This window comes from Oncorhynchus keta, chromosome 19 (genome assembly GCF_023373465.1).
Source record: "Oncorhynchus keta strain PuntledgeMale-10-30-2019 chromosome 19, Oket_V2, whole genome shotgun sequence".
NCBI lineage: Eukaryota > Metazoa > Chordata > Actinopteri > Salmoniformes > Salmonidae > Oncorhynchus > Oncorhynchus keta.
Genome location: NC_068439.1, coordinates 22,125,527 through 22,144,998, shown reverse-complemented (window position 1 = coordinate 22,144,998; position 19,472 = coordinate 22,125,527). Strand labels below are relative to the sequence as shown.

The following is a 19,472-nucleotide window of genomic DNA, read 5'->3' as shown; positions in this document are numbered from 1 at the left end:
CTGGTCAGTGTAAGCTCATGGTTATTACATACAAGACAACAGCCAGGTTCCAGTTCCACAGGCAGGATTTTATTTAACTTGTGCAGTGACAGCAGTTGTACTGTATCTAATGTTACAAAACTCTTAGCACAGAGAACATGAAAGAAACATAACAAAACACATGCCATGTTCTGGAACAGTCTCCCAAGTGATAGGAGCCGCATGGAAAGCAACCGGCCGTCACCTACTTAGCCAATCTGTCACGCTAGATGGGACTTAATAGATTACAGATCTGAAGTTGAATTACAATATTTAGCAAAATGTCACATTTTGTTGAGGGGAGGCTTTAAAAATACCTATTACCTGCCCATCAAACACACTTGGGTTGAAATTGTAAATTAAAATCATGCCAAGTTAAAACGGAATGTGAGGATAGAAGCATTATTTCTTACAACTGTCCTGAATGAAAATAACATGTACAAAAACAAAAGTCAGGCAATATTTATTTCCTACAACACATAGAAGCTGGAATAAAAATACTAAGCACTTGAGTAAGTAAAACAAGTGAAATACAGGCTCGATTTGGTTTGTGGCTCATGTAGAGATGTCGGGCATGAGTAGGATATTTGCTGAAGAAAAGCATGTCATTGAAACCATGAAGGGTTGAGTGGGCTAAACTAGATGACTTTAAGTATATGAGTGACAAAGGTTCATTGAAGTGCAAATATAAATGCATACTGTGTTTACTGTTTGGATCACCATTTATTTTTAATGGGATGTCAATATTGGCAAATAACACCCAACTTATTGAGGACCATGTTTCTTTAGCAGATACATTCAAAGAGCACTAATTTCTTGGAAAACACCATGCATTTGTGCAAACAAAAAGGTATAATTCACCCAAACACTTGACTGGTTATTACTGCAGCCACATGAAATACACAACTTAATACTCAAAGGCATGACAAACAGCATATCGATAGGTGTACAGTACCAGTCAAAAGTTGACACCTACTCATTTCAGGGTTTTTATTTATACTATGTTCTACATGGTTGAATAATGGTGAAGACATCAAAACTATGGAATAACGTAGTAACCCAAAAAGTGTTACTATATTTGAATTATGTTATGAGATTCTTCAAAGTGCCTTGACAGCTTTGCACACTTGGCATTCTCTCAACCAGCTTCATGAGGTAGTCACCTGGAATGCATTTCAATTAACAGGTGTGCATGATTAAAATTGAAAGAAACCACACCAATAAGAAGAGGCTTGCTTGGGCCAAGAAACACAAGCAACGGACAGACCGGTGGAAATCTGAAATTTGGACTTTAGTTCCATCCGCTGTGTCTTTGTGAGAAGCAGAGTGGGTGAACGAATGGTCTCCGCAAGTGTGGTTCCCACCGTGAAGCATGGAGGTGATGGTGCTTTGCTGGTGACACAGTCTGATTTAGAATTCAAGGCACACTTAACCAGAATTGCTACCACAGCATTCTGCAGCGATATACCATCCCAGCTGATTTGCGCTTAGTGGGACTATCATTTGTTTTTCAACAGGACAATGACCTAACACACCTCCAGGCTGTGTAAGGGCTATTTGACCAAGGAAAATGGAGTGCTTCATCAGATGACCTGGCCTCCACAATCACCCGACCTCAACCCAATTGAGAGTTTGGGATGAGTTGGACCGGAGAGAAGAAAAAGCAGCCAACAAGTGCTCAGCATATGTGGGAGCTCCTTCAAGACTGTTGGAAAAGCATTCCAGGTGAAGCTGGTTGAGAGAATGCCAAGATTGTGCAAAGCTGTCAAAGGCAAAAAGTGGCTACTTTGAAGAATCTCAAATATTTTGATTTGTTTAACACTTTTCTGGTTACTCCATGATTCTATGTGTTATTAGTTTTGATGTCTTCACTAATATTCTACAATGTAGAAAATAGTAAAAAAAGGAAAAACCCTTGAATGAGTAGGTGTGTCCAAACTTTTGACAGGTACTGTAGAGTTTTTTTGCATTGATCTTCATAGTTGTAGACTATTAAAGTAAGAAACAGAGAAGGCATACAAATGTTCTCTAGCTTTGGCAGGGTAGTGTTTCACAACAATTGCACATGACTGGACTAGAGCCAAGTGTCTCTAGTGTATCAGTGCATTCAAGAAACTGAAGGCCCAAAACTTTCTGTAGTACATTATTACTAATCAGTTGAGCTTCATATAAAACATTTCCCTTTCAAAATAAACATTTTTCCTTATTTAGTAGAATATATTGCTCCTCAGCTTGCGGCCAACTGCTCATGATTGTGACACGTAATGTAATACGTAGAAGTCGTGGACGTACATCAGTACGGCGATGGGCTGGCCAATGATGAGCGAGATCCAGACTGCCGCATTACCATAGTTACCTCTCAGGAAGCGGCCGACGAACCAGGCGAGTGGAATCTGAAAGAAAAGTTGAGGCAATCATTGATAAATCTAAAACCACTTACTTTAAAATGTGCGTATAACCATTAACAGAGGACCATATTGTCAAACCCACTGTTTGATTATAAAAATACATTTTGTTTTTAGAGGAAATGGTTTCTGACCTGAGACATCATGCCCATGAATGCCCAGAGTCGGAACATTTTCAGAGGAACGCTCACCAAGTACTGAAATGAGAAGAAGATTATCAAATCGACGCAGCCTTTAAAACACTGACATGTACACCATCAGATTAAGTCAAGTATGAAACTTGCCATGTTGGAGAGGATCAAAACCATAATAGGTAAATTGTGACTGACTGATCTAAAAATAATATTAACTAGGTAAGTCAGTTAAAAGAACAAATTCTTATTTACAATGACGGTCTACCCCGGCCAAATCCGGACGACACTGGACCAATTGTGCGCCGCCCTATGGGACTCCCAATCATGGCCGGATGTGATACAGTCTGGATTTGAACCAGGGACTGTAGTGACACCTCTTGCACTGAGATGTAGTGCCTTAGACCACTGCACCACTTGTGAGCCCAAGTGGTTCTAAGTAGTTATTTATGTAGATCAGTCAGTCGGCTGCAATGTCGAACACGCCCAGAGTGTTAGATGGTAACACAAATCTCAGCCACCCACACAAACCTCGTGAAAGAAGGCGGAGACCAGGAAGATGGCTGTCTGAGCGACCCACTTATTCACACCTCTCCCCATGAGAGGCTTGTAAAAGTGGCTGTGGAGTACAAGAGAAGAAAATTAATTATTTATTAGTTGGGAACTGTAGACAATAACCAAGAGCGTTGTTTATAGCCATCTTAAAAACAACTGCTATAATGTCACAGAACTTACTGTAGACAATTCACAACACACAAAGTTAATGCTGTAGGAGGTGGTATTGTTCCAATCAAAATGTTTATTTCTTAAACTCCTACTCACCGGAGGCACCACTTGTGCACAGGAATGTTCCAGTTAGACCAGAAATAAGTGACCGTCTCAGAGTTCCTGCAAAACAACAAGTGACTCGGTCAGAAACAAAGTTGCAGTTCATTATCTAGTCACTACTGTCCATGACATGACTTGAAGTAAAAAAATCCTTTATTTAAAAGACTTTGACTAAGCTACTTTACCATTACATCTAGCACTACATGTTATCCAAACAGATGGCACATTTCACATGGTATCACTGCACAAATAACACAAGGCTAACAGAATTGTCATCCACTTACCACCAGTCCTGGTAAAACCCCCTGTCGCCAAACCGCATCAGCTCAGCTACGAAGTTCATGGAAGAGTGGAAAAACCAATAGAAAAAGATGAGCCAGATTAAATGATTGGGAACCTGTTGGGGTAGAGGGAAGAGGGAAAGCCTTGTGCCATTAGACAGTCTGGACATCGGAAAAGTATTCAGACCTTCACTTTTTCACAATACAGCCTTATTCTAAAATGGATGAAACATTTTTTTATCCGCAATCTATACACAATACCCCATAATGACAAAGCTAAAACAGGTTTATACATTAGCAAATTTATTACAAATAAAAAAAAACTGAAATACCTTATTTACATAAGTAGTTAGACCCTTTCCTAGGAGACTCGAAATTGAGCTCCGGTGCATTCTGTTTCCACTGATCATCCTTGAGATGTTTCTACAAGCTGATTGGAATCCACCGGTGGTAAATTCAATTGATTGGGCATGATTTGGAAGGACACGCACACCTGTCTATATAAAAAGGTCCCACAGCTGACAGTGCATGTCAGATCAAAAACCAAGCCATGAAGTCGAAGGAATTGTCCGTAGAGCTCCGAGACAGGATTGTGTCGAGGCACAGATCTGGGGAAGGGTACCAAAATATTTCGGCAGCATTGAAGGTCCAAGAACACAGTGGCCTCCATCATTCTTAAATGGAAGAAGTTTGGAACCACCAAGACTCTTCCTAGAGCTGGCCACCCTGCCAAACTGAGCAATCGGGGGAGAATGCCAAGCGTTTCATCTGGAGGAAACCTGGCACCATCCCATTTGTGTAAAATACTACTTAAGTAGTTTTGCGTATTTATATTTGACAACTTAATTCACTACATTCCAAAATAAAATGTACTTTTTACTCCATATATTTTCCTTGACACCCAAAAGTACTCATTACATTTTGAATGCTTAGCAGGACAGGAAAATGTTTCAATTCACACACTTATCAAGAGAACATTCCTGCTCATCTCTACTGCCTCTGATCTGGCAGACTCGCTACACACAAATGCATTGTTTATAAATGCCTGAGTGTTTGATTTTTTTTTTTTTATGGATAGCCAGGGTGATACCCTAGCTAGCCATAAAAAAAGAGAAAATGGTGCTGGCTGGTTTGCTTAATATAAGATCTACTTTTACTTTTGATACTTAAGTATATTTAAAACCAAATACTTTTAGACTTTTACTTGAGTCATTTTCTATTAAGCCATCTTTACTTTTACTCAAGTATGACAATTGGGTACTTTGTCCAAACATTGCACCGTCTGTACGGTGAAGCATGGTGGTGACAGCATCATGCTGTGGGGATGTTTTTTAGCAGCAGGGACTGGGAGACTCGTCAGGCTCGAGGGAAAAATTAACAGAGCAAAGTACAGAGATCCTTGATGAAAACCTGCTCCAGAGCACTCTGGAACTCAGACTGTGGGCGAAGGTTCACCTTCCAACAGGACAACAACCCTAAGCAAACATCCAAGACAGCGCAGGAGTGCCTTCGGGACAAGTCCCTGAATGTCCTTGAGTAGTCCAGCCAGAGCCCAGACTTGAACCTGATCAACATCTCTGGAGAGACCTGAAAATGGATGTGTTGCAACACTCCCCATTCAACCTGACAAGAGCTTGAGAGGACCTGCAGAGAATGGGAGAAACTCCCCAAATACAGGGGTGCCAAGCTTGTAGCGTCATACCAAAATAATACTTAAGGCTTTTAATCGCTAGCAAAGGCGCAACAAAGTACTGAGTAAGGAAAGGGTCTGAATATTTATGTAAATGTGTTTTTCTTTTCATTTACATGTAAATTAGAAAAAATGTCTGAACTTGTTTTTCCTTTATTATGGGGTATTGTGTGTAGATTGAAGGGGAAGGGGGGGGACTATTTAATCCATTTTAGAATAAGGCTGTAACAAAATGTGGGAAAAGTGAAAGGGTGAATACTTTCCAAATGCACTCCCTCTACACCTTTAATTATAGGGCCAGTTTCCAAAACACAAATTAAGCCTGGTCTTGGACTAAGAAACACTGATGCTGTATGTACAGTGTAAAAACACCTCATTAGGAACACCTTCCTAATATTGAGTTGCACATAGGAAGCTGTTCAGCATAAAATTCCACCAGCAGCGTTGCAGTTCTTGACACACTCAAACCAGTGCACCTGGATAGTACTGCCCTACCCCATTCAAAGGCACTTAAATGGTTTCTTGCCCATTCATTCTCTGAATGGCACACATACACAATCCATAGCTGTGTTCGAATACCCATACTGTATACTACATACTTTATGATTATAAACACACTACTTACTAATGAGTTCATTTTAGTATACTGTAAACAAACTATCGTTTCAGTTGAGCTTACTAGAGCTCCGCATGTCTACGGGAAGTTGCTGTTGCTATGCAACCTCTTGCTATCTTGTTAGCATAACATGTCTAGCTAAACAATTTACGATTTCGGGTGTTTGTAAATTCAATCTGGAGTGCCAGAGTGTGCTCGTAAATCCAGAGCAATCAGCTGTTGCGAGCGTGTCGCTCCTGGAGCGTTCAGAGCACATACGCTCTGGCCGAGGAGTAGGGTTGATTCAAGCACCCAACCTAACTGGCTAACGTTGGCTAGCTACTTCCAGACACAAATGAGAGAACGCCTCACTGACCATTTTACTCGCCCTAGCAGAGCTGGTTAGGCTGTTTTCATGTTATCCAGAGCGTTGGTGACTAACTGTGTTGCTGGCAACAATTTGACTACGCTCTTTTTTGCAGACCTTTACTGACACCAGCCATATTCAATGGACGTTGAGCATTGGTATATTCATCAGTTACATTGTTCTGAAATCTGAGTCAAATGTATTTATAAAGCCCTTTTTACATCAGCCGAGGTCACGAAATGCTATACAGAAACTCAGCCTAAACGTTAGATTGCCAGAACTAACAATGCCCATTGAAACGCACAACTATACCACTTAGCTAACATACCGGTACATAGGGGGATGGGGATCCAAAATAAATACAAATACTGCTGAAATGCTTTGCGGTTCGTAAGGATAGCGTAGCTAACACATTGTCACGCAACATAACTTATTCTTAAAGTCATTACATTGCTCAGCATTTTCTTAGCATTTGTCATAGGTGAAGCAATGAATGTGTCGGACTTTAGCGGACTTTAGCCGCGATTGTCATCAACTCTGAAACCGTGAAGCCACGCCCATTTCTGAAGAACTGCATTATGGGCCCTAAAAGCAAATAGTGGATAGCGTCTCAAACTCAACACAGCCACACCCTCGTCTACTTACCCTTGCCTTATGCACTTTATCGAGTTTGCCTGTGCAAAACGATGTTCACTTCGGGGCCTTAAACCCCCCCATAATTAAATTCCGACTATTGTACATCCGCCAAAACGTAAAACCTTGGCTGCATTCCAAACACTTCAGACATCCTCAGCCCTCAAGTTAAGTGGACACTTCTGAGGAGTGTCATGAGGGAGGAAGGAATTAACTTTAAATGGACAGCCCTTGACCGGAAATTTGCCAATCCCGTGATAAGTGTTTCCAGCCACCAATAGCTTGTGGGTGCTTTATATGCTCTACAGTCAATTATGATTGCATGTCTACTTATATTTATCATAGGGTTAAATTCTCGGGCAGACTCTTCTCTGTATATAAACGATGTCGCTCTTGCCGTGGGTGATTCCCTGATCCACCTCTACGCGACACCATTCTGTATAAATCTGGCCCTTCATTGGACACTTATTTACAAAGCTGCAGTAGATCACGACACCATTCTGCATACTTCTGGCCCTTCTTTGGATACTGTGTTAACTAACCTCCAAACGAGCTTCAATGCCATACAACACTCCTTCCGTGGCCTCCCAAATGCTCTTAAACGCTAGTAAAACCAAATGCATGCTTTTCAACCGTTCGCTGCCCGCACACGCCCACCTGTCGAGCATCACTACGGTTCTGACGTAGAATATGTAGACAATTACAAATACCGAGGTGTCTGGCTAGACTGCAAACTCTCCTTCCAGACTTACATTAAACATCTCCAATCAAAAATTACATCTAGAAATCGGCTTCCTATTTCACAAAGACTCCTTCCCCCACGCCGCCAAACATACCCTCGTAAAACTGACTATCCTACCGATCCTCGACTTCCGCGATGTCATTTACAAATTAGCCTCCAATACTCTACTCAGCAAACTGGATGCAGTCTATCACAGTGCCATCCGTCTTGTCACCAAAGCCCCTTATACCACCCACCACTGCGACCAGTATGCTCTTGTCGGCTGGCCCTCGCTACATATTCGTCGCCAGGTCATCTATACATCTATGCTAGGTAAACCCCCGCCTTCTCAGCTCACACCCACCCATAGCGCGTGCTCCAGCAGGAATATCTCACTGGTCATCCCCAAAGTTAACACCTCCTTTGGCAGCCTTTCCTTCCAGTTCTCTGCTGCCAATGACTGGAAGGATTTTTAAAATTTTAATAAAATTGTTTTGCTGGAGACATATTTCCCTCACTAACTTTAAACATCAGATATCTGAGCAGCTAACCCATCAAGCAGCTGTACATAGCCAATCTGTAAATAACCCACCCAAGCTACCTACCTCATCCCCAGATTGTTTTTTATTTACTTTTCTGCTCTTTTGCACACCAGTATTTCTACTTGCACAACATCATCTGCTCATCTTTCCCTCCAGTGTTAATTTGCTAAACTGTAATTACTTCACTACTATGGCCTATCCTCATGCCATTTGCACACACCTTATATAGACTATTTTTTCCCCCTATTGTGTTATTGATTGTACGCTTGTTTATTCCATGTGTAACTCTGTATTGTTGTTTGTGTCGCACTGCTTTGCTTTATCTTGGCCAGGTCGCAGTTGTAAATGAGAACTTGTTCTCAACTACCTTACCTGGTTAAATAAAAATAAATTAACTATTAATATATGCCTACTGTATGATAGCTAACAAATTAATTAGATAACTAACATTAGTCTGCCTAGCTACTTCTGAAGGAAAATGTTTTATTTCTACAATTTCCAAAAGCAATCAAACAAAAACATTACCTTTACAAAACGTGTGTGCATTAGTGGCACAATTTCTAACGTAATACATTAGTTATCATCACAAATTTAATTATGGGGTGTTTCAGGCCCCGAAGTGAACATAATTGTACACTCACAAACAAGGGCAGAGGGGCTTACGTTGCAAACTTCCCTTGCTTGGCTAATCATTTGGACCAATGACAAATATGGCTGCGGGGATTCCCAAGGGCATAAGGCGAGGTTAAGTGGACAAGGGTGTGTCTTTTATGACTGAAACGCAGCCCTCAACACCAATATGGAGAAGTTAACATACAAGTATAAGTAAAAACAAATGTAAATAAGTTAGAAATTGTGGTATTAATGCACATGACGGCACAAACACTTCGTAAAAGTAATGTTTTTGTTTGGTTAGCTTTTGGATATTGCATAAACAAAACAGTTTACTTCTTCAGATGTTCCAGCTAGGCAGGCTAATGTTAGTTAGCTCATTCAATTTGCTATCATACAGTAGGCGGATATTAATAATTATACAATTAATATAAGTAGACATGCAATCATAATTGACAGTAGTGCATATAAAAGCACCCACAAGCTACGGGTGGCTGAAAACAACCATTGCGGGATGACCGAGTGACAAAAAAAAAAATCATCCTTCCTGCCTCCCTCGCCTCTTGCCCTGCAGGTGTATACTCGTCACCAGAAGTGTTCACTTCATTTGAGGGTTGAGGGTGTGTCTTGTGTTTGGAATGCTGCCTTCATATTTTAGAGAATTTAGTACGACATCCAGAAACCTCTGGCATACTAACTCTATCCATACAATATACTCAATTCAAGTCACAAATAGTGTGGTTAGTAGGATAATTCAAACACAGCTCATGTCTCAAGATCGTTTTTTAACCTATCTACACTGATTGAAGTGGATTTAACATGTGACCTCAATAAGGGACCAGCCTTCACCTGGTCAGTATGATGGAAAGAGCAGGTGTTCACAATGTTTTGTACACTCAGTGTATATTGATAAAGTATTTTCAGTCCTGGACTTGGCTTGGCTTTGTCTGGGAAAATGGCTCATGATGTATGTATGGTGAACCAACATATCTTTTCAATGGGAAAATATGACAAATGTGAAACATGATAGAAATTAAACAGATTAAGTGTTAAGTTTGTATGGAGACATGGGTTTAGGTTTGTATGGAGACATGGGTTTAGGTTTGTATGGAGACATGGGTTTAGGTTTGTATGGAGACATGGGTTTAGGTTTGTATGGAGACATGGGTTTAGGTTTGTATGGAGACATGGGTTTAGGTTTGTATGGAGACATGGGTTTAGGTTTGTATGGAGACATGGGTTTAGGTTTGTATGGAGACATGGGTTTAGGTTTGTATGGAGACATGGGTTTAGGTTTGTATGGAGACATGGGTTTAGGTTTGTATGGAGACATGGGTTTAGGTTTGTATGGAGACATGGGTTTAGGTTTGTATGGAGACATGGGTTTAGGTTTGTATGGAGACATGGGTTTAGGTTTGTATGGAGACATGGGTTTAGGTTTGTATGGAGACATGGGTTTAGGTTTGTATGGAGACATGGGTTTAGGTTTGTATGGAGACATGGGTTTAGGTTTGTATGGAGACATGGGTTTAGGTTTGTATGGAGACATGGGTTTAGGTTTGTATGGAGACATGGGTTTAGGTTTGTATGGAGACATGGGTTTAGGTTTGTATGGAGACATGGGTTTAGGTTTGTATGGAGACATGGGTTTAGGTTTGTATGGAGACATGGGTTTAGGTTTGTATGGAGACATGGGTTTAGGTTTGTATGGAGACATGGGTTTAGGTTTGTATGGAGACATGGGTTTAGGTTTGTATGGAGACATGGGTTTAGGTTTGTATGGAGACATGGGTTTAGGTTTGTATGGAGACATGGGTTTAGGTTTGTATGGAGACATGGGTTTAGGTTTGTATGGAGACATGGGTTTAGGTTTGTATGGAGACATGGGTTTAGGTTTGTATGGAGACATGGGTTTAGGTTTGTATGGAGACATGGGTTTAGGTTTGTATGGAGACATGGGTTTAGGTTTGTATGGAGACATGGGTTTAGGTTTGTATGGAGACATGGGTTTAGGTTTGTATGGAGACATGGGTTTAGGTTTGTATGGAGACATGGGTTTAGGTTTGTATGGAGACATGGGTTTAGGTTTGTATGGAGACATGGGTTTAGGTTTGTATGGAGACATGGGTTTAGGTTTGTATGGAGACATGGGTTTAGGTTTGTATGGAGACATGGGTTTAGGTTTGTATGGAGACATGGGTTTAGGTTTGTATGGAGACATGGGTTTAGGTTTGTATGGAGACATGGGTTTAGGTTTGTATGGAGACATGGGGGTTTAGGTTTGTATGGAGACATGGGTTTAGGTTTGTATGGAGACATGGGTTTAGGTTTGTATGGAGACATGGGTTTAGGTTTGTATGGAGACATGGGTTTAGGTTTGTATGGAGACATGGGTTTAGGTTTGTATGGAGACATGGGTTTAGGTTTGTATGGAGACATGGGTTTAGGTTTGTATGGAGACATGGGTTTATGGGTTTGTATGGAGACATGGGTTTAGGTTTGTATGGAGACATGGGTTTAGGTTTGTATGGAGACATGGGTTTAGGTTTGTATGGAGACATGGGTTTAGGTTTGTATGGAGACATGGGTTCAGGTTTGTATGGAGACATGGGTTCAGGTTTGTATGGAGACATGGGTTTAGGTTTGTATGGAGACATGGGTTTAGGTTTGTATGGAGACATGGGTTCAGGTTTGTATGGAGACATGGGTTTAGGTAATGTCTTTATTTACACTCACAGCCAGTTTCAGCATGCGCTCGATCATTCTGGAAAAGTCCATATCCTGTCACAGGGGGGGGGGGATAAAACAAAGTCACCCTTATGCACAGAGAAATGGAGAAGTCCAATAGACAAAAGTCTAACAGACGGAAGACGTTAATATTTACCTGGAATGGTTTCATGGAGTTCTGAATAGTCGGCACCATCCACTGAAAGAAACATGGTTAAAGGTTGTGTGAGACATGGTTAAGGTAGACTCAGCGATATGATGCAGATGTAAAAAGTATAGTGGGTCAAAATCTGCAACAACTAAGAATTGGAGCGTGAGGCTCAACTTCTCTGTTTTGGTCCTGTGGCTACCACGTAAGAGCGTGAAGAGAACCCATGCACATCTGCAGATGCTGTTACTGTGTGAGTCTTGCATCGCAATATTGCTGCTGCTGCTCTTGCAACGTCATTTCGCTGACTAACTATCTTATTACTTGATAATAAAGCCACCCATTAATAAAAAATAAAATAAAAAAAATAAAAAAATAAACCAAATACTAACCAAGGTAATAATAATGAACATACCTGTTGTACCAATCCAATCTGTAACTGTATGAAGAACAGCTGGAAAAGATTTCAGATCACTTTTTAGATTTTAAAATGCATTTACATATACAGTATGTTGTCATGATGGTAGTGTATATTATTTAGGGTGCATGCAAATGGCACATTCCCAGGTCTCTCTGTTTTCATTATGTGATATTTGACCTCACCATCTCAAAGAGTCTCCTGAGCAGGAAGCTCTTGCGTATCCGTGGTGACCGGGGGAAGTTCAGCTCATAGCAGAGAGTTGGGGCAAACACAAAGTAATATATATCTATGGAGGGTGGACAGTAAAAATACAATTAAATTGTACATCTTTTGAAATAAGAATTTTGTGCAGAAATGTATAATCTGTATGGATTTAATTTAATTGTAAACAGCTACTAGTCATGCTCATTATGGTCAGATCTCTTTCTGTTCTGACCTCTGTGTGTGAGATTCCCAGGGTAGGACACATGAGCGTGTACAGCTGACCCATTTGACTGGGCGATTGATGGACCTATGGGTACACAAAACGTGTGGATGTACAAGACAGATTATTTCTGACAGCAGTACTTCTGAACAACCAGTAGATGGAGATGGCAGCACAGTAACGTTTCAGAAAGTGGGATGTTGCCGCAAGAGGGTGCATTTAATCATATGTGCGCGTGCTCGTATTTATTCGGGGGGCAAAAGATACACATTTAAACAAACGCCTACATTTTTGGAGGTCAGAGTAATTTGGACAGCAAATCAGATCTCGGGCAGCATCTGTGTTACTGAGAGGGCGCAAATGGCGAGAAGACCCATAGTTGTGCGTGTATGTGCCAACATGCTAATTTGGAGATGCTAACCAGTTGACATTATTACACCAGCACTGGAGAAAATATCAAACACAATCAACCAGGATGGACAATGTTGATATTTTCTCAGGAGGGTGTACAAAGATGGCAGCCGTAGCACTTTATTTTAGTTGCGGCCATTGATACACTGAATTTAAAAAAAATTATATATATATATATATATATTTAAAAAAGACTCACAACATGCAGTTCATTACAGTTCATAAGGAAAATCTGCCAATTGAAATAAATTCATTAGGCTGCAGTTAAAGAACCTGGTGAGGACGACGAGCACGCAGATTAATTCTCCTGTGACGGTTTCTGACAGTTTGTGCAGATATTCTTTGGTTGTGCATACCCAGTTTCATAAGCTGTCTGGGTGGTTGGTCTCATTTGGCAGTTGGAAGTACTGCCAAACGATAAAATTACGTTGAGGCGGCTTATGGTAGGGAAATGAATATTCAATTCTCTGGCAACAGCTCTGGTGGACATTACTGCAGTCAGCATGCTCCCTCAACTTCAGACATCAGTGGCATTGTGTTGTGTGACAAAACTGCACATTTTAGAGTGGCCTTTTATTGTACCCAGCACAAGGTGGACCTGTGTAATGATCATGCTGTTTGATCAGTTTCTTGACATGGTCAGGTGGATGGATTATCTTGGCAATGGAGAAATGCTCACTAACAGGGATGTAAACAAATATGTGCACAGAATGAGAGACAAGCTTTTTCTAAATATGTACATTTTATTTCAGCTCATGAAACCAACACTTTACATAGTGTTCAGTATTCTTTTTTGTACTATTTGCCATTTGTACTTTCCTCATTTGATTATGCAGGCAGGTACACACAAACAGAAGTGTGAAGGGACACCTGGTCAGGAGTACTCACATGAATGGGAGCGGGTCAGGGTGCGGGCTTTGGTATGCCTAATCTCTCTGCACCACATGTTCACATCCTTATACGAGTACAACTTCAGGAAGAGGACGGTATAGACACACAGGGCAAAGGCTCCACCCACTACACAAGACAAAATAGATATAAAGTTTTACAATACTACACTATTTTAGAAGTGGACAAATCCTCTGAGGGGCATTTAGTATCTTTGATATGGTCAAGGAGTAAATATACTGTTACTCACAGATAAACATTAGGCCTATGTATATGGCCATGCAGTGTAAGCGTATGTGTGTGTGAGATCATGATCAGGCCATCTCACCTGGGGTAATGGAGGTCAGCATGAGCACAGTGGCTGATGGGAAAAAGAGGAGGGTGGTCAGATTGACCAAGTAAAGGAATGTTCCAGTAGTCTCTGAGATGGTGCCCTGCAGAGCAACAGGAAAAAAACAAAAAAAAAACATTGTTAACACAGTGCTCTGGGCACAGAATTACAACATACAGTATAATAAATGTATGGGCCTTTGTGGGCCTGGGGTGGTCTAGTGGTCTAAACTGGTGCCTCCAGTATACATGTACCAGTGTGAGTATGGTGATCATCCTTGAGACGTTTATACAACTTGGAGTCCACCTGTGGTAAATTCAATTGATTGGACACGATTTGGAAAGGCACACACCTGTTTTATAAGGTCCCACAGTTGACAGTGCATGTCATATAAAAAAACCAAGCCATGAGGTCAAAGGAATTGTCCGTAGAGCTCCGAGACAGGATTGTGTCGACGCACAGACCTTGGGAAAGGTACCAAAACATCTCTGCAGCATTGAAGGTCCCCAAGAACACAGTGGCCTCTATTATTCTTATATGGAAGAAGTTTGGAACCACCTAGAGACTCTTCCTAGAGCTGACCACCCGGCCAAACTGAGCAATCGGGGGAGAAGGGCCTTGGTCAGGGAGGTGACCAAGAACCTGATGGTCACTGACAGAGCTCCAGAGTTCCTCTGTGGAGATGGGAGAACCTTCCAGAAGGACAACCATCTCTGCAGCACTCCACCAATCAGGCCTTTATTGTAGAGTGGCCAGATGGAAGCCACTCCTCAGTAAAAAAGGCACATGACAGCCTGCTTGGTGTTTTCCAAAAGGCACCTAAAAAGGACTCTGACCATGAGAAACAAGATTCTCCGGTCTGATTAAATCAAAATTGAACTCCTTGGCCTGAATGCCAAGCGCCATGTCTGGAGGAAACCTGGCACCATCCCTACAGTGAAGCATGGTGGCAGCAGCATCATGTTGTGGGGATGTTTTTCAGTGGCAGGGACTGGGAGACTCGTCAGGATTGAGGGAAAGATGAACGGAACAAAGTACAGAGAGATCCTTAATGAAACCCTGCTTCAGAGCGCTCAGGACCTCAGACTTGGAATGTGAACCTTCGCTTCACAAGACAACCCTAAGCACACAGCCAAGACAACACAGGAATGGCTTCGGGACAAGTCTCTGAATGTCCTTGAGTGGCCCAGCAAGAGCCCGAACCCGATCTAACATTTCTGGAGAATCCTGAAAATAGCTGTACAGCAACGCTCCCCATCCATCCTGACAGAGCTTGAGAGGATCTGCAGAGAATGGAAGAAACTCCCCAAATAAAGGTGTGTCAAGCTTGTAGCTTCATATCCAAGAAGACTCGAGGCTGTAATCGCTGCCAAAGGTGCTTCAACAAAGTACTGAGTAAAGGGTCTGAATACTTATGTAAATGTGAGTTTATTTGTTATACATTTGCACAAATTTCGTATTTTTTATTTTTTTGCTTTGTCATTATGGGCTATTGTGTATAGATTGATAAGGAGAAAAACAAAATGTAATAATTTGTAGAAGGCTGTAACGTAACAAAATGTGGAAAAATGGGTCTGAATACTTTCTGAATGCACTGTATATATACTGAACAAAAATATAAAAACGCAACAACTAACAATTTTACTGAGTTACATTTCATATAAGGAAAACAGTCAATAGAAAACAATTCATTAGGCCCTAATTTATGGATTTCACTTGTCAGGGACACAGCCATGGGTGGGCCTGGGAGGACATAGGCCTAACCCCTGGGGAAGCCAGGCCCAGCCAATGAGCCAATTCCCCACAAGCGGGCTTCATTACAGACAGAAATACTCCTCAGTTTCATCAGCTGTCCGGGTGGAGGCGGATAATGGTATAGAAATGAACATTACATTCTGTGGCTGTAGCTCTGTTGGACATTCCTGCAGTCAGCATGCCAATTGCATGCTTCCTCAACTTCAGACATCTGTGGCATTGTGTTGTGTGGCAAACTGCACATTTTAGAGTGGCCTTTTTGTCCCCAGCACAAGGTGCACCTGTGTAGTAATCATGCAGTTCAAAATCAGCTTCTGATTGGATGGATTACCTTGGCAAAGGAGAAATGCTCACAAACAGGGATGTGAACACATTTTTGCACAAAATTAGAGAAATAAGTTTGTGTATATGGAACATTTCTGGGATCTTTTATTTCAGCCCATGAAACCAACACTTTACATGTTGCATTCACACACACACACACACACACACACACACACACACACACCTTTTAAAAAAGCCACATTGGTTTTTATTAGGGGGGGAATGCTTGAAAAACCTATTTAACAGATGTCCCACACCATCTCTACCTAACAGGCGTCTGAAATACTTGTTCACAAGCAACAGAGAGATAGTGAGATTTCACAGCACATCCTTCATATTAGTCCAAGACATTATGGCATGACACTCACCACTGATAGCCTCCGCTCCGTGTACAAAGCTGCCATTATGAACATGTTCGAAACTGAGGAAAAATAAACACATTCGATTTGGGTACTCCACAAAAGACAGCCGTGTAATATTCCTACAATATTGATTCCAAAATTAGAAAATTAGCCCCCACTTGGTGGGAAAACAGTTGATGATATTTTAGTTGGTATAATGACTTGGGTTGCAAAGCAAACAAAACCAGACAATAAGACATTAAAATAAATAGATTTGGGAAGATGTACAACAATCACAATAGTAAGGCTAGCATGCCAAAGAGGAGAGCTGTTTAGTCTACATACCAATGATAAGGCAAGATGCAGGCCAGTTATATGGGTCTTTTAAAAACAGTGAAACCACTTGGATGGGGTCCACCAGTATCCCATATCTATCAGAGTTGGTAAAGAAGATATTGATGGATACTACTTTTACAAAAGAAGCTGTGGTCAAAATGAAAGGATTGGCAGTCGTGACAGAAGTGATAAACAAATGATCATATTGAAGTTGACAGCCTAAGTGTTTTAGTTATTTAAAGCTGCAGATACGTACTTTATTAGATTCTCCAGGAAAAGGCGTGCATTGCACAAGACCTGCAACAGAAGAGATTTTGCAATCAGAAGTAAACCAAATTTATATGAAGGAGAAGACTGACCAGTGATCATTTATTATCAACACAGACAGACTGGTCACAGGTCAGTCTTCCACCACGTTGATGTGAGCCATACACTACAAGTGCCAAGGCAGTCATTTTGACTGCATGTGAATTGTAATTTCAAATACATTTCTGCAATTTAAAAAAAAAGTCATACCCCCCTTTGTCCTCAAAATTTTCTTAATCTATTTAACACATTTGTTTGACTTCCAATATCACAAAAATAATGTGTTAAGCGGTTAAGGGGGGGGGGACTATAATCCTCCTTGAGTCACATGCAGGTAAGACATTCTGATTTCACATAGTATCGGAAAGAGCAGATTAAGGTTTCCAAAACACACTTCACTTTGCCAAACAACTTACAATTTAAGAGATGAACTCCATTTCAAAATATCCCTTTCTAAGAATAACCCCTGATCCTTGGCACTCCACACTTTGGAATGTTGCAGTGAAAATGCCTGCCCATTGGCTTAGTAAGGGGAGGGTAAAGAGAGGCCCAGCAGTTTAAATGCTAATCTCAATGCTATAAAGGCTGATAAGAACAATCATCCATTCTGGCAACAGATAACCTAACCCTGGGGACCAACCCACAACAGTGTGTGTACATGACACAGTATATGTTCATAGCTTGCTTCTGTATTAAAGCAAAAACAAACGAGATGTGGGATCAATCGAGGTGAAAGATCTAGGCTAATCGTCCTTGTGTTTCTCACCATGCAGTGTTGTAGCTGTTATCCGTCTCCAGATTGGTTAGGATACACAGGCTAGCTAGCACTTCCATTAAAGGTTTCATCTGATGTATATCCCCCTTTTGGAACTTACACTGTATAATTAATTTGATACCTATTGATTCTTGAATATAACTTATGAGTCTTGAACTTAGTTCAGCGGTCCAAAAATAAAAACCAAAGAACCAAAAATATACATTTGTTTTACCCTATTGTTTGTAAAAAATGTAATTGTAAACCAACACCGTATAGCCTCAAAACATGGTTAAAACTATACATTTGATTTCATGGATGGTCAGTCCTTGGATCTATTGTCTGGTCTATGAATTTAAGAGTGGTTACATTTCTCTAGCCCTATCCCTGAGCGGTTTACAAAAACAGGTCCATATACTAGCCTTGTGACACCATACTGATCTTGCAATAGCTCACATTGTTTCACTGAGGCTAAAATGTTAGCAGGCTATCCATAGACTATATCACAGCGGTCACTCACTGGTGGTGTCACGTTCACCTAAAGCTGACAGTCACACACAGACACACTGAAAGAGCAAACCCTGATCCCCAAACCTTGGCCCTGGATAGTAGAGTCGTGCAGACCCTGTTTGAGTTCCAAACCGAAAATAGACATGCTGTTGTTGACACATTAAAAAAAGAAAAGCATGAGTCAACCTACAAGCAGCATACCAGACAGACTGCTTCATTACAAGGTTAGGTTAGTTTCTGCACCAGCAACCTCTTTACTACATTATTCAAAAGGGCTTGTTCAATTTGAGGAGCAACATATAAAAAACAAAATCATAATAATTGAACCGTTAAATTACTCCCATTTCTCCCAAACAATAATGATAGCTGTGGGTTACCTGTATGTTTCAGCCCCTTCAAAATATCAACCTAAAGAACACCAACATAGCTTAGCATCAATTATGCATGTAGCCAAAGGCTACCTAGCCTAACACACATGACCTGTAAGATACAGAAACTGCAATATTTATGGTCCATTGAAACAGTCTACATACTGTAGATATTGCCTAGGACCAGAGCCATTTATTGAAATGGGCAGCTCTGATCAGGCCTACATGAAGCAGCACGTGCCGAGGAACCAACCCCTTCGAACTGGCTGGGCATCACAGTGACCGAAGAATATCCTTGGTGAGCCAGCAATGTAAAAGATAGCTACAGAGGGTCCGCCGTGTAACAGTTACATCTCTTTTCTAGCTCATATCCTCTAGCCAGCAACTTCCCACTTGAGTTTCAGACCCATTCATTAGCGGGTACAAAGAATGTAGGGATGATTCCCAGGGAATATGATGAGGGGGGGGGGGGTCAGTTTGAATGTCATAGCGATCATGTTTCAAAGACTGGATTAATACCGGCTTTGGAAATTAAACTTCTCGCTCAGATGCTTTGAAGGCAACGGCAAGATTTTTCCTGCAATCTCTCTTCAAAACAGAAAGAA

General features: G+C 41.1%; 1 protein-coding gene across 1 annotated transcript in view; it reads right to left on the bottom strand.

Moving 5' to 3' along the window:
* Window positions 1–47: 47 nt before the first annotated feature.
* The window catches only part of dgat1a (diacylglycerol O-acyltransferase 1a), a 28,136-nt gene continuing 8,711 nt past the window's right edge, over window positions 48–19,472 (bottom strand). Inside the window, exons 3-17 of the mRNA XM_052470038.1 lie at window positions 17,186–17,226; window positions 16,939–17,024; window positions 16,621–16,673; window positions 14,171–14,276; window positions 13,843–13,971; window positions 12,556–12,630; window positions 12,302–12,405; window positions 12,114–12,152; window positions 11,708–11,749; window positions 11,560–11,604; window positions 3,667–3,779; window positions 3,377–3,442; window positions 3,086–3,173; window positions 2,558–2,620; window positions 48–2,411 (exon numbers count right to left, since the gene is read on the bottom strand). Of these exons, the coding sequence (XP_052325998.1) occupies window positions 2,265–2,411; window positions 2,558–2,620; window positions 3,086–3,173; window positions 3,377–3,442; window positions 3,667–3,779; window positions 11,560–11,604; window positions 11,708–11,749; window positions 12,114–12,152; window positions 12,302–12,405; window positions 12,556–12,630; window positions 13,843–13,971; window positions 14,171–14,276; window positions 16,621–16,673; window positions 16,939–17,024; window positions 17,186–17,226 (1,197 nt within the window). The 3' untranslated portion in view covers window positions 48–2,264. The remainder of the gene's footprint in view (window positions 2,412–2,557; window positions 2,621–3,085; window positions 3,174–3,376; window positions 3,443–3,666; window positions 3,780–11,559; window positions 11,605–11,707; window positions 11,750–12,113; window positions 12,153–12,301; window positions 12,406–12,555; window positions 12,631–13,842; window positions 13,972–14,170; window positions 14,277–16,620; window positions 16,674–16,938; window positions 17,025–17,185; window positions 17,227–19,472) is intronic.